General features: G+C 42.6%; 2 protein-coding genes across 4 annotated transcripts in view; both read right to left on the bottom strand.

The window, feature by feature from the left end:
* The window catches only part of LOC105997664 (cytochrome c-type heme lyase), a 32729-nt gene extending 30666 nt beyond the window's left edge, over positions 1-2063 (bottom strand). For 2 of the 3 annotated variants that reach the window (XR_001175655.1, XM_013032154.1), the window contains exons 1-2: positions 1943-2020; positions 1302-1443 (exon numbers count right to left, since the gene is read on the bottom strand). Coding sequence is in view for 2 of the 3 variants with exons in the window: in XM_013032154.1 (XP_012887608.1) it covers positions 1302-1404 (103 nt within the window). In the remaining variant the exon portion in view is untranslated. The other variant, XM_013032155.1, reaches the window with a different exon arrangement.
* An 8198-nt stretch (positions 2064-10261) lies between these two features.
* On the bottom strand, positions 10262-11679 carry LOC105997626 (histidine-rich protein PFHRP-II-like). The gene is made up of 2 exons (XM_013032102.1): positions 11025-11679; positions 10262-10941 (listed from the first exon to the last, which is right to left on the bottom strand). Exons 1-2 carry the CDS (start codon positions 11677-11679, stop codon positions 10262-10264), a joined length of 1335 nt encoding a protein of 444 aa, XP_012887556.1.
* Positions 11680-22524: the final 10845 nt, after the last annotated feature.

Genomic DNA, 22524 nt, shown 5'->3' with positions numbered 1-22524 from the left:
GGACACTACCCCTGAGCTTTTATGCTCAAAGCTAGCACTCTACCTTGTTGAAGGTCACACAATTTTCATCAGCTTTGCCACTTACTAACAGCTATGTGACTTGGATTTAATATTATAATAGGGGAAAACCCCTACCACATAGGATTATGAAAATGAGAATGTATCAGGCCAAGGATGTGTTTTTTCACGAATTCTTCTCTCTCAATGTAGAAACAAATGAATAAAAAACCCCCAGTTGTGTGTGACACAGAACAGACAGACAATGGCCTGTAAGAGTAGGCTAGTTACAATGTAAGTATTAGCAGACATACACCAATTAAAAAGTAAAGGACTGAAGCCAGCAGCCAGTGCATGCCTCTAATCCTAGCTGCTCAAGAGGCTGAGATCTGAGGATAGAAGTTGAAAGCTAGCCCAGGCAGAAAGGTCTATGAGACTCTTATTTCCAATTAACCAGCAGAAAAATGGAAGTGGAGCAGTGTCTCAAGTGGTAGAGCTCCAACCTTGAGGGAAAAAAAAGTAAAGGAGAAAGCTCTGGCCCTGAGTTCAAGCGCCAATACTAACACACACAAGAAAAGTAAAAGAGAAATTTTTCATTCCAATTTTGTGTTGGAAGAATTCGACATACATTCAAGCACATTTGTGATAGCTTAATTTCACATAGCTAACTACTGCAATAGAAACAGGAATTACATTTATTCAGAGACAGCTAGAGTTGGCCTAAGCTTTTGCAACCTTGGCATTATTAGCATATTGGAATCAGGTGATTCTACGTTGGGGAAAAAGGGGTGCTGTCCTGTGCATTGTAGGATGCATAACAACACCTCTGGTCTCCACCCACTACATGCCAAAAGTACCCTTTCTTCTCAGTCATGACAACCACAAATTTATGGCAACATGAGCTAATGTCCCTTGGATGTTGGAAAATGGTACTTTTCACCCCTATTGAACATGGAGGGGTGAATCAAGATGCATTGTATTCATAAGCTAGATTATTGAGTTGAAACCCCTTTGTACAACTACTTAAATTTGTTTAAAAAAAAAGAACCACCATATGAACCAATCACTATGCTTTCATGCACTATCTCAACATGAAAACCCTATGAAATATTACAGCCTCATCCTATAAATGATGGGCAGAAACTCTGAAAAGGTAACTTGCCTACAATCCTACAAGTCTAGTAAGTGGAAAATTAGGACCAGCCCCAGTGCACTTCCTTTCCAGGCTTATAAGCCTCCCTACACTGCCTCTACCTCTTGATCCTTGTAAGAATTATGTTCTACGTAGACAAAGAGTGAATTACCTTGCTTTTGCTGCATTGGGCATCCTGAAGGTGGTGATGCTGGCTGCTCTGGAGTGTCTGGGATGTGAACAGTAACAGCAGGAGTAGATACTGAGGAACCCATGGTTACAATCAGGGTTGAATCTCAATTTTCAAGTTCCCGCTGCCATAAAGCAAAGAGGCAGGTTAATGCTGATGCTTACACGAAGACTAGTTCCTTATTTTTCTTAACCTGACCGACCTCTGACCTTCCTCTTCTTCCCCTGGAAATCTAGAAAGCTCACTTCCTTTGAGACACAGCTTTAAAGCACTGCCCCTTTGAAAACACGGCAAAAATCTATGCCACCCTCGGCTACGTTTCTAAGTAAAGATTTAGCATTTGCGCGGAGGTGTGTGAGCAGCGTCGGGAGGAGGAGGGTGCGGTCCTGCGGGCGGCGGTGGCTGCGGGACAGGGAAGCACACTGACCCCAGACCCAACACCCAGCCCGGGGCCTCGGCGGGGAGCTGGGGGTCGCGGGATGGACTGGCGCAAACGCGGGAATTGAGAAGAGAGGAAAAGGCAGCCACGGGCGACGTGCGCTCCTTCTTGGCCGCTGCGTCAAACCTGTTCCAGCTCCGGTCCCAGACCCCCACTGGCCGTAAGCAAGCACTCTCGTCCGCACCTAATTCCTGCCTCAGGCGGCTCCCGACGGCCTGACCCGCTACAGCTCGCCAACTACTGCCTACCGCCGACCGCCTCACCCTAGGTCACCTCAGTCGTCCCGGTCACAGTCAGCACGCCGGCGTGCCGTTCTTTCCTTTTCCGAAGGCGGGACTTCCGGACGTGGACAAGCGAACTGCCAACAAAAGAAAAGAGACTTCCGTCAATCAGGGCGAGCGGTCCCGCCCCCTACGTACGGAGGCCTGTGAACGCCAGTGGCTGTTCTCTGGCCCCGCCCCTCCTGGCCAGGCGCCTTTTTCAACTTGCCCACAGCTGGCGGGGAGTTCAATGTGATGCATTACCTGCTCTCGAGACTTATGGCCTATCTGTAACTATGTAGCAGAGGGGCTATCTTGAAGGAGTTATTGCATTGCTGGGGTTTTTAAAAAATGTTATCCCATCACATGCTTATTAGTTTTTAATATATTTTTATATTTTTATTTTCTTTAGGTAGTTGTTCAAAGGAGTTGCCATTCCACAGAGCAGTTTATAAATACAGTGCCTCTTGATCAAATGTCACCCCTTTCCACATTCTCACCCGCCCCTCCTATCCCACCTTTTCCCTCACGTTTCTTAATTTTTACGTTGTGTATTGAAGTTTTTGACATTTAACAAAGCAATTTATGTATATAATGCATTTTTTTTTGTCGGTCGTGGGGCTTGAACTCTGGGCCTGGGCGCTGTCCCTCAGCTCTTCAGCTCAAGGCGAGCGCTCTACCACTTGAGCTACAGCGCCACTTCTGGTTTTCTGGTGGTTTATTGGAGATAGGAGTCTCACGGTCCTGCCCGGGCTGGCTTTGAACCGCAATCCTCAGATCTCAGCCTCCTGAGTAGCTAGGATTACAGGCGTGAGCCACCAGCGCCCGGCTTATAATGCATTTTTATCTATATCATTCCTTCAAAATCTTCACCTCTCCTTTCACCTTCGCCTTCCCTTATGTTTCTCAGTTCTGTGACATATACAATGCATTCTTGCCTGCATTCTATTCATATCCCCCTCCATTCTACCCCTCTCCTCTTGCCTACCCCCCCTCACAAGTACCATTCCCTAGTACTCATTTTGTTGGGCTTTTGTTTTTTTTTTTTTGTCAGTCATGGGGCTTGAACTCTGGGCCTGGGCGCTGTTCCTAAGCTCTTCAGCTCAAGGTGAGCGCTCTACCACTTTCTAGTGGTTTATTGCAGATAAGAGTCTCACGGACTTTCTTGCCTGGGCTGGCTTTGAACTGTGATCCTCAGATCTCAGCCTCCTGAGTAGCTAGGATTACAGGCGTGAGCCACCAGTGCCCAGCTGGGCTTTTGAATTTTTTTCCACTCCCAGGGGTTTGAACTCAGGGTCTGGGTACTGTCCCTGAGCCTCTTTGTGCTCAGGGCTAGTGCTCTACTACTTGAGCCACAGCACCACTTCCAGCTTTTTTCTGAATAAGTTTATTGGTGATAAGAATCTCACAGAATTTCTTGCCCAGGCTGACTTCAAATTGTTATCCTCAGATCTCAGCCTCCTTGGTAGCCAGGATTATAGGCATGAGCCACCAGCGCCTGGCTGTTTCATTTTTTTAATTGACATACAATATTTAGGTTTGTTTATAGGATGCAGTATTCTAATTCAACACATGTATAAAAAGTAATGGATAAAATTCAATTATGTATATGGGCACATACATAATATGTAATAATATATTAATATATACTAGTGTGTAATAGGTAATAATTGCATATATGTGTTAGAAAGACCAACATCAAGAGAGGATTGTCATTGAAAGACAGTTTATGTCAGACATGGTGATCCAGGCCTGTAATCCCAGATACAAAAGGGGGTGAAAAATAGAAAGATCAGATTTAGAGGCCAGCCTAGGCAAAAAAATTTGAGAGACTCTACTTCAAAAATGAGCTGAGTGTGGTGGTACATATCTGTAATTCCAGCTACTTTGATGATTACGGTTTACCTGGCATGGAGAAAGTTAGTGGGAAACTATATTTGAAAAACAAGTGAAAAGCCAAAGAGCATGACTCAAAATGGTATACATGGTAGATGAGGCCACTGAGTTCATTGCTCACCACCACTTAAAAAAAAGAGAACAAGAAGGACAGAAAAGGAGAATGAAAAGGCCACTTATGATACTCACAGATCCCAACAGAGGGAGTACACACAATGGTGAGGAGTAATGCAGGGGACAGTTAATATGGAAGTCCCAATGTTGATCCCATGGCAGAGGGAGAAGAAGATGGACCTCTGGACTTTGGCCTTTATTATTCTGTGGAAAGGAACTGGTGAGGCGGGGTAAAGCAGGTTCAGAATTGGCTAATTTGAATAATTTCAGCTGTTCCTGGGGCATAGATTGTTACCTGACTGTGGTCTGAGGTGTTACTCCAGGTTGATGACATCTTAAGAATTGAATGGAATGTACAGGAATAACAAGAGAAGCCCAGGTTTCTTGGAATGAAAGTAAAGTTAAGGAAATAAGGTGGGAATATACTCCACTGAGTGAGAGAAGGCCTTTGCAAAAGAGCTCCAAGACCCCGAGGAATGGTATCTGGGATAATTTAAGGCTTGTTTAAGGACCTAGGCCCTTTCTTTGTGTTGGATAGTTTTGAGTGGCAAATGGTTATGTAATAATTAAACTCTGAATATCCAATGCTGCAAGGCATTGTTATAATGATGTTAATAATATGTAGTACATAAACATTGGGCCTTAATTAGGGGTCTTTACTTAATGGTAGACAAAGGAAGTACTATACATATATTAAGGAGAATTTTATTTTCTTGAGCAAATGTCCTTGTGATCAGGATAGGAAACCCATTTCTCTGGCCTGTGGGACATTTATCAGAACGTGTGTGTGTGTGTGTGTGTGTGTGTGTGCGCACAGGCGCGTGCGCGCGCTGCACGTGCTGATACTGAGGCTTAAGCTCAGGGCCTCATGCTTTCACTTAGATTACTTTCACTCAAGTCTGGTGTTTTATTACTTTAGCCCCACCTCTAATTCTGGCTTTTTGCTAGTTAATTGGAGGCAAGTCTCCTAGGTTTGTCTGCCTGGGCTGGATTCAAACCCTGATTCTCAGATATCAGCCTTCTGAGTAGTTAGGATTACAGGTAAGAGCCACTTCTGGTTTATTAGTACTTTTTGATGATCATGCGGTAAAGGCTTTGGGAAGGAGGAATCTTGTGGCATTCCTCAGGCATGAGCAGATCAGCAGACTGGTCTTACAAATGGCTATGGCACACATAGACCATATTTTTTTTATTGGTTTGTATCAGTTATATAGGGGGTGGATATTATTTTTATATCTCCATAGATATTAATGGGATATTACAATTTCACCTCCATCATACTCCTTGACCTCTTCCTCTCTAAGAAATAGTATCCCCAACAGTTTTTCTTGTTCTGTTTGCATGGTTGCAAATAGTCAATTTTAACACTGTTCAATCATCTTTAGCCACCTAGTCCACACACAAACACACACACACACACACACACACACACACACTGTTATCTGCCTGTCTCAACACTGTCTACATTAGTTTGGTATTGAGTCATGGAGTGATTAGAGCAGGTCTATAGGTGCTCTGCATGAAAGCCTAATTAAGAAGTTGTGGAACTGTAATCAGCTGTTCTGGAAGGGGAAGTAATCTTCTAGCCAGAGCCTTAAAACTCTATCAACATTACTATAAATGTTATATGTCATTTGAGGGAAGGGAAGAAGAAATTATGTATTGAACTAGCATTGAAATATATTTTCTGATTGCTGGGCACTGGTGGCTCAGGCCTGTAATCTTGTCTATTCAGGAGGCTGGGATCTGAGCAATATGGTTCAAAGCCATCGTGGGCAGGAAAGTCTGTGAGACTCTTATCTACAATTAACCACCAGAAAACCAGAAGTAGAGCTGTGACTCAAAGCACTGGCCTTGAGCAAAAGAGCTCAGTGATAGCACCTAGGCCCTTACTTCAAGCCTTACGACATATCTATCTATCTATCTATCTATTTACATATATACATATATAATCTGGATTTTCCTACTTAGTTGGAGATAATAGTCTCTTGGATTTGTCTGCTCAGGCTATAAGGAAATATTTCTAGAATTAAGAGTATGAATAAAGAGCAGAAACTCTAAAGACCAACAGGCTCATTTGGGCTGAAAACCTGAGAAGGGAGACCAAGTGTCCTTCAACCTGGCTGAAGAAAAGTGGTGCTCCCTCCCTTACAATGTGAAGTTAGGCAGGGCAGATGGAAGTGGGGTGAGATGAAGGCAGAGTCAGAGAGCAATGTTATTTTGACTGAGGAAACTTTTTTGCTAGTCCTGGGGCTTGAACTCAGGGCCTGGGGCACTGTCCCCAAGCTTCTTTTGCTCAAGGCTAGTGCTCTATCACTTAAGCCACAGTGCCACTTCTGGCCTTTTCTGTGTATATGGTACTGAGGAATTCAACCCAGGGTTTCATGCATGCTAGGCAAACACTCTACCACTAAGCCTTGTTCCCAACCTTTGACTGAGGAATTTCAAAGTATCAAAAGCATCTGTGTTGTCCATGGGTGTCAACATCAAAGGAGGCCTTGGTCTCAGGCTCCTTTGAAGCCCTCCAGGTGTGTTTCTTCAGAAGGACAGGAAGGGGATGAGGCAGCAGTATTGGCAGTAAGGACAATTCTAAGATATGGCTGTCAGTGGGAAAGGTGAATGCTTTCAGTTCATGTCATTTTCCCTCATAGACTGGCTTCAAAGATCCTCAGCTCTCAGTCTCCTGAGTAGCTTGGATTATTATTTTAGCCCAAGTTGTCTCAGAGGTTTTAAGTGTTCTATTTTATCACTGAGAATTGTTTTGAAAGCAAACAGCATCTATGATACCAAATTACTGGTTTATTACAGCTATGTGCTTAGTGTTATGTTAGAAAGCCTAAGAAAAGCAATCAATGGTCAATAAAATCACAACTCAAATTGCTAATATTTTCACCTACCATTGTTGACTATAAAATGCAGAAATGCAGATGCTGGTGGTTACCATCTGTAATCCTACTCAAGAGGCTGAGATACAATGATTGTTGTTAAAACCCAGTCCAGGCAGAAAAGTCTTCAAGACTTCATGTCCAAAATAACTAGCAAAAAGCTGAGCTGGAGGCATATGTCAAATGGTAGAGAGCCAATTGTGGGCAAATAAGTGGAGTGTGAGGCTGCTGACTTCAAGCCGCAATACCTACCAAATTGCTCTCCCTCTGAAAAAAATTTTTAAAAAACAATAAACCAACCCCACCCACAAAATCAAGCAAAAAGGATAACCTAAAAGAATTAAAAATTTGTTTAACAAAATTAAATATAAGGAAATTAAAAGAGGGGCTGGGAAGGTGGCTCAGTGGTAGAGCGCATGCCTTGCATGCCAGAGGCCCTGGGTTCGATTCCTCAGCACCACATAAGCAAAAAGAAAAAAAAAGCCGGAAGTGGCGCTGTGGCTCAAGTGGTAGAGCGCTAGCCTTGAGCTGAAGAGCTGAGGGACAGTGCCCAGGCCCAGAGTTCAGGCCCCATGACCGGACTCAAAAAAAAAAAAAAAAAGAACATTAAAAGAACATTATCAGGTCTGCCTGGGAAAAATGGCCCCTTCCTTTTGTTCTCCCTCCATGACCCCTTCCCTAGAAGTCCCTGCCCAGCATCTGTAACCCAGGTAACTGGCACACCTGGGGCAGTGGGAGGTCCCCCAGGCTCTGAGGTTATCCCTGTGGCCACACCTTTTTAACTGCTCTTCACTGTGGCCACACCTCCTCCCCCTTTTCCTATATAATCAATCTCCATGATTAGTTCACTCTCTGTACACCTCCATCTGGTGTTGCCTTTGCACACTACATCCTGTGTGGGCAGGCAGTTCACCTCTCCCTAATAAACTCTTCCGCCTGAACAAACCACATGGAGAGCTCCTTTCTACAAACCTTACAAGGGATAGTGGCAGGTGTTGCTGGACACCCCTTCCTCTGTCTCTCAGTCTACCTCCTGGCCCTTCTCCATGGACCCAAACTGCTGAAGGAGCCCTACACCAAACCTCTTGCCTTTACCATTGCTGGACGTGCATTCTCTAGGCTATATAGTATGGATGGGAGACCCACTATAATTAGAAATAGCAGGTAATAGATACAAGTTCCTGTCCAGTTAGAAGAAAGACAAGTATAAACATTAGATAGGCATCCTATTAACAATTTTCTTTTGATCTCCCGGCTCTGGTTAGTTTTGAAAAGGCATGTGCAAAGTGACTTCATTTAGAATCTGACACCATCCCCTCTTGTTGAAGACACAGACTTGCATGCATGACCCTGCCTGAGGATTTGTGTGCTGTGTGAGGTTTATGTATGCTGGTGAACAAGGAGAATGCTCCTCCATAATCCTGGCAAAAGTCAGGGTACCCAGCTACAGCCTCCAGCCTGGAGTGAGGAAGCTCTTTCCCTATCTGGAAGGTCTCGATGCCCCACCAAGACCACTTTGGTGGAGGACGTGAGGAAAGTGCTGTTGGTGCTCATCTGAATAATCCTGTAGAACAATGCCTCATTATCCCCTTTTGTGTTTCTAAGGGAGCCCACCTGCACCTTGCTTCCTCTTTATAATTTTTGATCACATGAGACCCCTTCACCTTTGTTGACGATTAACTTTTCCTGCTCACTGACTAAAGGTTGTTAATTCTCATTGTCCACAATCTCAGAAAACTTTTAAGGTTAATTTCTTTCTCATGACAGCAAATTTACTGCCTGTATGCTGTATATATGCATGTGATGTGCCAATAAACTTTGCTCATAACCGCATGGTGTGGTTCACCTTCTGCCTACCAGACACTGCATTCCCGGGTCTCGTTGTATGAACAACAACACTCTTACTGAAACCACCTAAGCAAACAAATCAGGAAAACAAACTTGAAAATCTTTTAAAATCTACAAAATAGTAGAAACTAAAGTAACTAAATCTAGAGCAACCTCCCACCAAAACTATAGAAAAACTAAAGAAAATTAAGAAATCAAAACAAAAATATCTAAACAAACTTAAAAGAAAACAATCCACCAAACAGAAAAGAGCTAAGAACCTATTTAAAAAATAATAGGCTGGGTCCTGGTGGCACACGCCTGTAATACTAGCTACTCAGGAGGCTGAGATCTGAGGATCACAATTCAAAGCCAGCCAAGGCAGGAAAGTCTGTGAGACTCTCATCTCCAAAAAACCACCAGAAAAGCAGAAGTGGTGCTGTGGCTTAAGTGGTAGAGCACTCACCTTGAGCTGAAGAGCTGAGGGCAGCGCCCAAGCCCATAGTTCAAGCCCCATAACTGACAACAATAAGTAAATAAATTAAATTAAGATAACAAATTAAAATAGCAAACTAAAAAAAGCAAAAAAGCAAAAAAACCCAAAAGCTAAAAAACAAACCAAAATAACTTAACAAAACCATGACCCTACCCTGTAGAACCAACATTCACAAGACTGCTCTTCAGGACTGCTTTTGCAAAGCTTAACCTATTAACCATCATTTGGTATTGGGCTGAATATGAATTAAGGGCTTTAAATACAGGAAAATTTTCATATTTTAATTTCTTTAACATTTTGATTAAATAAAAATAGACTTTTAAATGTTTACTTGCTATTGGAAATATCAAGTATCAAAGTATCTCTCTAAATTACCAAAATTCTATATATTAAAAATTCACACAATTCAGAATAACATTTAGAACTTTATTGATTTTTTTCCTGAGTACTAATTTTTCTTTGCCTGCTCTCTCGCCAGTTGAGCATCATATTCATTGATGAAATCACTTAATTCTTTTGCGAAGTTGTCACCAATCTCTCGTAACTTCTCTCGTAAGGCGCACTGGAGACGAACTTCTAAAGAATTATCTTTTGAAATTAGCATCCTTACCACGGTAATGAAAGTCATGCTGATCTGGCAGTATTCTCGAACAATTTCAATCGCCTTCTCTGCTATAGCTTTATTGCGAGCAGCTTGAGTGAAATCTGGATTGTTGGCCTTGGTGGATTCAGGCTGCTTACATTGTTTGGTAGGCAACGATGAAAGATTGAGTGGTGGCTGCAGTGGAGGTGGTACCATGGGCGCCAGAGTGGGCAACATGGGCACCGGAGTGGGCATCTTGGGCACCGGAGTGGGCATCATGGGCACTGGAATGGGCCTCTTGGGCGCTGGAGTCGGCTTCATGGGTGCTGGTGTTGGCCTCTTGGGTGCTGGAGTAGGCATCATGGGCTCCAGAGTGGGCCTCTTAGGTGCCTGAGTCGGCATCTTGGACACTGGAGTTGGCTTTATGGGTGCCGATGTCGGCCTATTGAGTCTCGGAGTGGGCATCATGGGCGCCGGAGTGGGCATCTTTGACGCCGGAGTAGGCAGCTTGGGTGCTGGAGTGGGTATCATGGGTGGCGGAGTCGTCGTCTTGGGTGCTGGAGTCGGCATTATGGGCACCGGAGTGGGCATCTTGGGTGCCGGAGTGGGCATCATGGGCGCCGGAGTAGGCATCTTGGGCTCTGGAGTGGGCACCATGGGCGCCGGAGTGGGCATCTTGGTCACCGCAGTGGGCACCATGGGCGCCGGAGTGGGCATCTTTGGTGCCAGAATGGGCATCTTGGTTGCCGGAGTCTGCATCTTGGGTGCCGGAGTGAGCATCATGGGCGCTGGAGCAGGCACCATGGGCGCCGAAGTAGGCACCATGGGCGCTGGAGTGGGCATCTTGGTCACTGGAGTCTGCATCTTGGGTGCCGGAGTGGGCACCATGGGCGCTGGAGTGGGCATCTTGGTCGCTAGAGTGGGCACCATGGGCACTGGAGTCGGCATCTTGGGCACTGGAGGGGGCACCATGGGCGGCGGTGGCGGAGCCATCATCCGCAGTTGAGGAGTCACCATGGGCAGTAGAGGAGGCACCGGGAGCGGTGGAGGAGCCAATATGGATGGCAGAGGTGGCATCAAAGGCAGCGGAGGGTGCATCAATGGTGTGGTGATGGTGTTCGCCTGAGCGTTCTCCACGTCAGACTTGTTGCTTCCGTCTGCCTTTGGGTTTGGGGCCTTGTAGTTGCTGGCGGCAGCCTCTGCACCTGCTCCTTCCCTGCTGAATCGACCGGAATGAGTGGCTTGCTGCCCTCGAAGTGTTTTCAGCCAGGCAGCGCGTCTCTCTCGTCTTTCTCGGCTTCGACCTCGTCCTTGCCCTCGCCGTTGAGGATGGAAGTCGTAGTGCCGGCTGTGCTGGGAGGAGTAACTCCCTCGGTTGTCACCATGGCTTCGAGATGAGTGCTGTGGCAACGGAGTATTTCTCTCCTGAAGAGATCTTCCTCGAGAATATTTGGAGCCAGAGAAGCCCGCTCGTGGGTCTTCGTATGCCGGCTGCTGCTGGTTTGCAGAAGAATCCACTCGAGGGCGTCGGAAGCCAGGGTCAGTCGCGCTGCCTCTTCCTCGAGGGTCATGAGGACGGTTTTCGGGAGCGCTCCGCTGGCCGCGCCGCCCAGCATGGCGGGAATGGCGACGACTGTAAGACCTTCTGCTTTCCTGTTTGTCCTGAGGATTTTCTTGCAGCATGGCCGATTTTCTCTGCTGAGAAAATCTTGACTCCGCAGAGTGGTGGCCAAGGTCTCTGCTGGACGCTGCCGCAGAGTGGTGGCCAAGGTCTCTACTGGAGGCTGCCGGAGCATCTCGCCGGTCAGACCTGAGTTCGTCTTCCAAGTCCCATCGATCCTTTACAACAAAATGAGACATGATTGCCTCAAAATTCACTTTTGTGGCAGATAGGTAAGCTTTCTAGAAGGCATTAGCTTCAATCTAGAGTCAGTTGTACAAGTCCAGGCCTAGCTGCGAAGCCAGGCTCTGGCACGCAAAGTCCCAGTCAGGAGCCGGAGGACTAGTCTCGTCCCAAGACTGCTCCTAACTGACCAAGAAAACCGTTGGATTCTCGTGGAACTTGCTTGTTACCAGGATACCCGGATGTGTGTTTGCACGAGGCCACTGACGTCACACCTGTGGCGGCCATCTTCCTGAGAAAAATTGCATTTCCTGTTTTTTTTCTCTTTGGGGCGGGGCCGCTCGAACTTCCGGCCTCGTGTGCTTGGCGGCCTGGCCTTCCCGCCGCGCTCCGCTTGCCCCTAGCCCGCCATTTCCTGTTGCCTCATTTCGGCCATAGTTTATTTTTTTCGTAAACGTTTATTGTAAAGGTGATGTACACAGGGGTAAAAGTTACGTAAGTCAGGGCTTGGGCCACAGCTATTCTTTTCGGTTCATTTTCTACGCTCACATTTTCCTGTTGGATACACTTGTTCGCATTTATCCAGTCTCTCCTATTACTTCAGCTCTGTGGAAAGTCCTTTTTTTTTTTTTTCCCTCAATTTCCATTACTCGCAACTTTGTCCCATAATAGTCCTTTCTCACCCTCATGTCTCTCAGAATTCTTTTTTTCTCCTCCCAACTCCTGTATCTTTCACTTTTTTTCTTTATTCTGCCAGCAGGTGCCCCACCCCACACCCCCCCACCCCGCTCCCCAGCCACCCCATTTTGCTGCCTTCAGACTGCAATCCCCCAGCTGTCATTATCAGAGCTAGCTCAACTTCGTAAGGAAAAGCTTCCTATTGCCAAAGCAAGCTTGACCAGAAACTACTTTGACCATTGAACTTCAAATAATTTTTGAGATACGGGAACCACTAGAGAACATCTGTACGCTATAAAAGGATTAAACTCCTGTTGGCTGGGGCTCTGTCTTTGAGGTAGGAACTCCTCTGGGCCCACTGAAATAACAAACCTGAGTTTTCGAATTCTCCAAGTGTCACTCTTGTTTCTTCCTTTAGTATTTTCCACAACACAATTACAGATGTGCCCCACCAAACTCAGTAGTTAGGTTGAAATAGGGTCTTGCTAACTTTTTGTCCTAGCTGATTTGGATCCTTGATCCATCCTCCAGATCTTTGCCTCCCGAGATTTTGGGAGCCACTGTGATGGCTTAATACTTTATTGTTGTTTACAGTTCTCTATTCTTTCCACAGTTTTATTGTTCCAGTGAGTATTTAATTTGCTTTTCATTTCAAAATCATAAACTCCAAGCAAGGAGCTTCCAAACATTCTATTCTTTTGAAGAGGAGAAACATAGTGGAAACTATCCTGAAATTGTCATTGTGCTGCATAAAGAACACCAAGAAGTAAGAAAAAAATGAGTAAAATAAATATTACTTGTTGAAATAGTATTAGAAAGGGGAATTCTAGGTTCTGGTGGCTCACTCCTATAATCTTAAATCTCAGGAGGCTGACATCTGAAAATCCCAGTCCAATGCCATCCAGAGGAGGAAAATTGGAGAGATTCTTATTTCTAACCTGCAGTAAACAAGAGGAAGTTGTGAGGCTGAAGTGGTAGATCATCAGCCTTGAGTGAAAAAAATTAAGGGATAGCACAAGGTTCTGAGTTCAAGCCCCAATAGTGGCATTAGAGAGAGAGAGAGAGAGAGGGAGGGAGGGTGGAGGGACCAAGGGAGAGTGATAGTGGGGAAGACTATTCAGAATACAACGTAGGCATGTGTGGAAATGTCACAATGAAAACCCCCTCCTATTGCTAATGTATGCTAATTGAATTTTTAATATTTTGACAATGTTAGAAAATACAGTGATAGGTTTACATTAAATAAAATAAAAATAAGTATTAATATTTATTTTTAGAAATAGATTTACAGTTCAGATGAATTCATACTTTGGGATGTCAGAGTTGAAATAATAATGGTTATCCAGGCAGAGAAATATCCAAGCAGCAGTTCAGAGAAAAATTGGAACTCGGGAAAGAGCTGGCTGCAAAGAAGGCAATGTAACTCTTCAGATATGGAGGGATGTCAAAGCCACAAAAATGGATGGTATTATCCTTCAAGGATTTTGGTTTTCTTTTCTCTCATTCTATTTACCAAAGAACTTTCTGGCTTCAGTTTAGTTTCCTTACTAGGAAGAAAATGCACAATGAGCCAACTTAAATATATTCTTTTTCTCTTTGGTCGTTTCATTTCTTATGATAAGCATTCTGAATTGGAAAGAGAAGTCAAAGTGGAAGGAAACTAGAGAAAGTGGAAGATGAATGCCATGGAGGAGAGAGCAGGAGGCTTCCTTGAGTGGGCTGCACTCACTGTAAAATGGGATTGGAAAGTTAAAGCCACAAAAGACAAGATGACAGACTATTCTCTAGTGCCGCCCTATGAAACGTGGCTTCTTGTGAAATGTGCATTGGGAGATATTGAAATGCATTGTTTAATTCCTAAATCCTGGTAGGTACAGATGTTTGTGATATTATTCTATCATGTGGCTTTCCGATGCAGTAACCCAAAGATGTAAGGCCTTAATTCAGAACTGTTGATGCGAATATCTAAAAAGTAAAATCAAAGTGCAGCAAAGATCTTTTTCTTATATACATGTGCACACACACACACACACACACACAGAGACACGTGTATGCACGCACACATACATACACACTAAAGCAAATGCAATATAAAGATTTTTACCTGAAGTAATTCACTGCAAATTATAACACAGGGAATAGTTATTATAAGTGCTGAAATATTTCCATGGCCTTCTGCTCTGTGGGCTCTCTGCCAGTTTGCCTAAGGATCTTGTCTAGTTACACCTCCCTGGAAGTTACAAGCATAGGCAGCCACTCCATTGGGGTGATATTTGTGCTTAGATCTCTGTCCTATTAACTGTCTCTCAGGCTTCTTCGAGAAACAGAACCATTGCAGTATATGTGTTTGCATGATGCACATGTGTGTATATGTAGGTATATGTTTTCATTTTACCTTTTTACTAGCTTATACAGAGAGGGTTTCATTATTAGATTTACACATTGTTTTACAGTATGTTCCAATCAATCTCACCCCTTTACTTTACTTTCCCCTCCTACTTTTTATTTGGTCTATTGTGGAGCTTGAACTCAGGGCCTGGGTGCTATCCTTGAGCTTTTGTGCACAAGGCTACCATTCTACCACTTTGAGCCACAGCTCAGCTTCTGGTTTTCTGGTAGTTAATTAGAGATAAGAGTCTCATAGACTTTCCTGCCCAGGCTGGCTTTAGACTGTAATTCTCAGACCACAGCCTCCTGAGTAGCTGGGATTATAGGCACAGACTATTGACACCCAGCTTTAAAGGGATTTTAAGGAATTGATACACACAGTTATGGCTGTTGGTAAATCTCACACTTGTAGGGCAGGCTGGTAGGCAAACATTTTCTGAGTTCCTACCGTGAGCAGATATGGTGCCCATCTTTGAGGCCAGGGGATGTATGAGGGATGTTTGATACTGCCTCACCAAAATACTAGATAGCAAGATAAACATGTCTTCACATAATTTCATTTATTGTCATTAATTTATAAAGATACAGCACAGTACAAATAAAATGTCCTTAGTAATAATCTTTATTCTGAAGGCAATGATTCTTAATTAGCATTAATATTTTAAGATTTCAGCCTCCTAAGTAGGTAGGGTTACAGACATGAGCCACCAGCACCTGGCTTCATTTCCTTTTGATATGTCTGTAGTAGTGAATTATTGGTTCACATGGCAGTTAACATTCTGAGAAGTCTCTGTGTTTTTTTTTCCCACACTGGTTGTGCCAATTTACAATCCTCCCCCCATATTAAACAGGATTTTTGTGCTTGTTTTTCTCTACATATCACTTCACCTTTTGATCTTTTTTGTGTGTGGTTGCCACTACTGGGCCTTTTTTGGTACAAGGCTTGTACTCTATCACTTCTGGCTTTTTGCTTGTTAGAGATAAGAATCTCTCAGATTTGTATGCTGAGGCTGGCTTTGAACCTTGATTCACAGATCTCTGCCTCCTCAGCAGCTAGATTTACAGGCTTTAAATACGTGGCACCTTTTGACTTTTTACTGTTAACCATTCTAATATATGTGATGGGATATCTATTTATATATTCTTGATGGTTGGTGATATTGATCATTGGAAAACCTTATAATAGGGGAAAACACTTTGTCTGGCTCCCAAATATTACACAAAACACTATGAGAACCATCACTTTAAACCATTTACTGTGATACATTTGTTTGTTTAATACAAATTAGAAACAAAATCTTTAGAAGTACACTTAGGACATTTGTTAAGGAAGACAAATGAATGTTAGGTTGTTGGTTATTACAGAATATTGGGTTCTTGTAAAATATTTTTTCTACTTTATTTTTATATCATCATTTTTCTCTTTCCCTCCTCTTCCTCTTTTTCTCTTATTTCCTTCAGTCTTTCTTTCATTTTTTTGTCAGCATGGGGCATTATCCCTGAGCTTTTGTGGTCAAGGCTAGAGCACTTTGAGCCACAGTGACACTTCTGATTTTAGGTGGTTAATTGGAGATAAGAGTCTCACAGATTTTCTTGCCCAGACTAGCTTCGAACTATCATCCTCAGATCACAACTTCCTGAGTAGCTAGGATTGCAGGCATGAGCCACTAGCACCCTGCTCTTGCTTTGCTTTTAATAAATTATTGAGCTCTTACTATATACAGACTGTTACATTAGACACGAAAAGGGAAAATATATACCTTTCATTAATATTGTTGAGATTTCGAGTTCTTGAATATAGAGATTAAATTAAGATTGTCCCCCAAAGCTGAGCATGGCGGTATATACTTGTAGGCCCAGCCAGCCACTTGGAAAGCTGAGGTAAGAACACTGTTTGAACCCAGGAGTTGAGACCTAAATGAACAACATAAAAAGATTCCATCTCAATAATATAAATAGTAATTGCCTTCCAAAGAGGAAGTTGGAGGGAGGGAATCTGTAGAAGAAAAAATATTCTGGTCCAAAAGGAGTCATGATCTCAGCATTTTTTTTAAAGCAGAAGGATACACACTTCCACACAGTTTTTAGAATTGTCAGGAATACTTGGTGAATAGGAGTTTAGAGCTAGGCTAGTATTATTTACAGAATGATAAACCTGGTCTTTAATTCAAAAGGCATATGGGGTGGAGCATGGCAGGTGGTGAACCAAAGGAATTTACTGTATCTGAGAAATAAGCTTAACTACTAACTCCACGTGGGCTGGATGGCAAGAACATTCCATTTTCTTTCAGTTGAAGATAAACCTCTTTATTCTGTATTTGCCTTCCTAAATTCTACTCCATCATTTTCTAGAAAACAAGACAGAATTCTTTTAAACCAGCCACCAAAACTCATTGACTATATTGACCACGGACCCGTGAGCTTCTTATGCTATAGAGGTATCTTTCTAGTTCATATCTACATACGTTTTCTCTGTCCTCACAGATGATGCTTTGTATTTTTAAATTCTCACACTGCATAGATCATATCTTTCAGAGATGATATTGAATAACTGTGGCAGACTGAGTCATTCATCTTTGGGGTCTTGTGCTACTAGTGAGAACTTTCTGGATCCAGTGTTTTGGTGATTTTTTTCCCCACCTGTTTTGAGGCTATAGTCTCAGAATGGAGACTAGAATTAAAAACATGAAAAGTCTCTTTTACTTTGAGAACCATGAAAGCAGATACTACATCTTCCGCTTTTGTGACTCAGCAGTCACTATTTCTAAACTATCAGCCGTTCTCACACTTCATATTGACCAAATGTGAGAATTAAACCATAATTGACAACTTTAGAGGGAAGGAGAGTGGTAATCTCAATTTTAGGAGTAAGAAACTCTCTAACAAAAAGATCTAAGAAATTGCCACTGGAGGGCGATGTAAGTTCAGAAACTGTTCTGTTAATCCCAAGGCAACTGAGCACTTTAGCTAGTTTATTTATTCAAAAGTAGAATTTGGACCTGTGAACCACCAAGCTCATGGAAATTCCTGGATGAGGAATACAGTCCTGGGAAAAACCTAGTAGGAAAGGAATTAGCACCTTGGCGGACCACCTTCAACATAAAGAGCTTTCCTTCCTTGTGCATTTTAAGAATTTACTTCAATTCCCTTCAGTGTGAAACTGAGGAAGCCAAATTAAACTGCCAACAAATGAAACAGCCCAGAGGTGCTTATTTATTATTACCTGAAAATATATGTAGGCACACAGTTTAAACAATATTAAAGCATCTTCCAGTCTCTTGAACCAGAGCATTGGCTGGTGAAGGTGGCCTCAGTTGGTACTGTTCCTGGGGAGACAGGGTAGATGGTGAAGTTTTTGTTTGGAAATTCTAAGTGATAACTTACTCTTTTAGAGACAGTTAAACAATCTAATGAGAGGGGCTTTAGACAGGTTCATTAAGTTTTCCTATCGAGAACAAAGAAAACACTCTTACCTTCAGTCATGCCTACAAAATAATTTTGTAGGTACTTGATAGCAGACTGCCGATTTAACTTTTCCTTGCTGATTTCTTCAGAGATTCTGCAACTTCTAGTAGAATTGGAGTCCAGCCCTAGCACCAGATTTTGGCCATCACACTCCATCAAGCCTTGTCAATATTGCTAGGCCAGTCACTAATCCTGCTTGATCTTTACTTTCCTCATTACCATGAGTACAGTTTCATGAGCACAACAATTTCTTCTGTTTCTATTCCAGGAAGGGCTGAAGGACAGGGAGATATGGAATGGAAGACAGCACATCCAGAATGCACTTCTATGCCTAAGGGAAGACAGTAGATAGATCAGAAAATCATGTTTTAACTGTGAACTCTCCATTTCTAAACCCCTTCCACCTGGCATAGGGATGAACTGGGAATTCTACGATTGTAACATGAATGAAGACTCATGAATCCTACTATTTAATATTATAAGTCCCCTGGAAATTGTTGGTACATGTTTCTGAGAAGCCCTCGGGTGCCCTAGAAATGTGTGGTATTAGTGAGCTCATTTGCAACTTTGAGTGGAAAGTTTAGGTTGAATAAACTTGAAAGGAAAAAAGTGATTCTTAGTTCACATCCTTGGGGGTGGATAAAGCCACAGGCAAGACTTAATCCCTGATGTTCTGCCTCCATCAGCTCAGTACCACAGTGCAAGAAAGGGCCTCTCTCTCATTGTCCTTAGTATTGTAGAGAATTTGCTATGATTGTGTCACATTCTTTCCACTGGATCAATTATCGTGTCTGGGGAATATGGCCTAGTATGATTGGCCAGACCTGAAGTGCTTTGGCTGGATCACAGGAAATGGAAAGGAAATGGAAATGTTCTCAGAGGAACTGATAATGGATATACTAAAACAGAATGAATCTTGAATCTATAGATAAACAATTTCTCTTTGTGTCACTGTTTTGTCCCTGTAACACATTACCTGACAAAATAATTTAACAGGAGAATGGATTTATTTTGCTTTCAAATTCAGAGGTTCATTCTGTCATGGCAGGGAGTTTGTGGTGGTGAACAGCTCACATGATAGTGGCCAGGAAGCAGAGAGAAGAATGCCTGTATTTTTTTGTTTGTTGTGGAGCCTGAACTCTTGGCCTGGGCACTCAGCTCTTCAGCTCAAGGCTAGCGCTCTACCACTTGAGCCATAGCACCACTTCGGCTTTTTCTGCTTATGTGGTGCTGAAGAATGAACTCAGGGCCTCATGCATGCAAGGCAAGCTCTCTACCATTGAGCCACCTTCCCAGCCCAAATACCTGTATTTACACATTGTTTCCTTTTTCTGTTTTTATTCTAGGTGGACCCATAGTCTATGGGTTGAGGCTGAATATATTCAGGGCCAGTCTTCTCCATTTAGTTAATTCTTTCTGAAAATACCCTCCCAGACACATCCATAATTTTGCTTTACTGCTGTCCTAGGTAATTTTCCCTTCTCCATCCAATCAATCAAGATTAATCTTCCTGCTTTGTATGGACAGGAAATTCAACAATCTGATTAGTGCCAATTGCAGTTTTGTTGTCTTAGATTCTACCATAGGCCTAATGGAAAGATTCTGGATTCATGCATAAATAATTTTTAAAATGCCTCTACTAATCCAAAGAGGATCTTGGAATAATTTTGAGTAGAGAAATGCCTATAAATAGGAACCCATGTTGTGATCACATGCTTCTTTTATTCCTACAGTAGAAAACATGCTATGAGTTTATTATCAAATGCTGAAAAGAGCTGGGAACATGCTGCCTAATAATGAAAAGGAACAACCATCACATTTGGGAGTAAGAGTCTCAAACTTATCCCTGGAAACCCCTTAAGGTCTCCATAATTATTACAAGACTCCTTTAATGTGAGTGATTTGCTTTCTATGCAAATCCTCGTCATTTAAAACACATGCCCTGACATCAAACATAAACTGAAGCAAATTAAATTTCAAGAAATTGAGGACCTGTAACAGGTACAGACATTGCTGATAAAGTATAAATAGAGACAGTGGGAAATTCGTGCTTGAATGACAATAGTTCTAACATTCAAGGCTAAGAAAACTGTGGGAAGCTCTTGTGGAGGCCCAGTGCCTTACTCCACCCTCAGGCCTGTCAGCGGCATCCATACAAAATTTTCTGAGGCCTAAAGAAAATTCTGATGTGAGGGGGCCAGGAAAGGCACCATTTCAAGTCACTAAATTGCTGCTGTGGTCTTTCTCCTTCCAGATGTGTGAATGCAGATTTCACTTTACTTCTCAGAGCTTTCACTGTCTCATCAATGAAGGGGCAAGAATTATATTTTCATGGTATGAGCTATGGATAAAAGAAATAATAATAATAACAATACATTGGTCTAATTCAAGACTTGGCACATTTTTGGAGCCAATCCTGGGGCTTGAACTCAGGGGCTGGGTGCCATCCCTGAGCTTCTTTTGCTCAATGTTAGAGCTCTACTATTTGAGCCACACTGTCACTTTTTGCTCTGTCTCAGTAGTTAATTGGTGATAAAGAGTCTCACAGACTATCCTGTCTGGGCTAACTTCAAACTGTGATCCTCAGAACTCAGCCTCCTCAGTAGTTAGAATTGATTATAAGTGTGAGCCATGAACTCCTGGCCATTGGCACATTAAACAATCCAGTGGATAAATATGTTGGGCTTTGTTAGCTGTCAGCTTAACCAGGATAGAGGAGAGCAGCCACAGACAATATAAATAATAAATGAGTGTAGTTGTGCTCCAATAGAAATTAATTTGCAAAATGAGAGCAGCCTATGATTATAGCCCAGAGGTGAGAATTTTCTGGTCTGTAGTTTGTTAGTTCCTCCATGTTTAGTAAGAGTTAGCTTTTCCCTCCTTATCTGGCTAAGTCTGTTGGCCCTTATCAGAGAATATTCTTATGAAGGGCTGAGTTTGTATCCCCCAATTCACCTACTAAAGGCCTAACACATAATGTGCCTGTATTAGGACTGGAGCCTTTGAAGATGTAAGGTTAAATGAAGTCACTAGGTGTGAGGCCCAAATCAGAGATTACTTTCCTCATAAGATGAAGGTACATTGGAGCTCACACTCATCATGTTGCTAATGGCCTTTCTGTCTGTCTCTGCATACATAGAAAAAAACCCATGTAAGGACAAAGTGAGCTGAAAAGAGAAACTGTACCAGAAACTAGCCCTGCCCACATCTTGATCTTGGATTTCAGCCTCCAAAACTGTAAGAAAATACATTTCTGCCTTTTAAACTACTCAGTCTGTGGTACTTTGTAATAGCATCCCTGACATACTAATACAATTAGTAGTATAGTAGCCCCATTAACTGCGTTGCTTATATATGTATATGTGTATATATATGCATATACATGACCAAGATAAAAATGCCCACATTGCCTTACAATAACATTTTTGTGAGGATTAAAGAGAAAGCAACATGTGATAAGGTATAAAGAATTACTTAGATATTTCTACATCCTAACCTTCAATGTAATTATAAATTATTCATCTTTAATAGGTATGGAGAGATATAGAGAAACCAAATAACTTTCCCCAAATCATACAGTTAGCAAATGGTAGATTCCAGTCACGATTCAAGCTCAAGGTTGATAGGATGTTGTGCCACACACTTACTTTGCCTCCCTGGGTTCTGTATTTGTGCCTATACTGGGCCATGAACTCAGGTCCTAGCCCTCTTGCTTAGCATTGAACTCAAGGTTGGTGTTCTACCACTTGAGCCACTGCTCCACTTCAGTTTTTTGCTATTTAATTGGAGATTAGGGTTCCAAGAATTTATCTGCCCTAGCTGGTTTTGAATCATAATCCTCAAATCTCAGTCTCCAGAGTAGCTGGGATTGATTACAGGTATGAGCAATGGTTCCTTGCAGTCTTCCTGATTTTTATATCATCTAGCTTTGACCATAACAAATTCCCATCAAGTTTATCAGGGTATTCTATTTCTTACTCTTTGTATGCCATTTTAAATAATTTTATTTTAGATGAGAAAAATATCCTTAAGCAGTTATTTGCTGAGATGGTTAATTGTGCAGCTTTAGTAGTTGCTTTGTGGGGACAGTTGGTTGATCCAGGAAGAATATTACTAAATATATTTGAGAACTTGTGTTTCAAGAAGTAGTTCTTCAACTGTACTTAGAAGTGTCACTTGACCTACTTGTTAGAAATTAACTTCTCTGAGATAAAAGTCTGCTAAGTTTTTGCCTAGACATGCTTTGAACTGCAATCTCTTTCCCTTTCTCTTTCCCCAAGTAGCTAGGACTACAAGCATGTTTCACTAAGCTCAGCCAGCTTGTTTTTAAT

This window comes from Dipodomys ordii, unplaced genomic scaffold, assembly GCF_000151885.1.
Source record: "Dipodomys ordii isolate 6190 unplaced genomic scaffold, Dord_2.0 Scaffold150, whole genome shotgun sequence".
NCBI classification, from domain to species: Eukaryota; Metazoa; Chordata; class Mammalia; order Rodentia; family Heteromyidae; genus Dipodomys; species Dipodomys ordii.
This window is presented reverse-complemented; position numbering and strand designations above follow the sequence as displayed.

Excerpts from the sequence above, each read along its gene's own strand:
- LOC105997626 (XM_013032102.1), bottom strand. The coding sequence starts at position 11,679 with ATGTCTCATTTTGTTGTAAAGGATCGATGGGACTTGGAAGACGAACTC. Across the intron at positions 10,942-11,024 it reads ATTCAGCAGGGAAGGAGCAG|GCGAACACCATCACCACACC; the intron begins GTGCAGAGGCTG and ends GAGAACGCTCAG.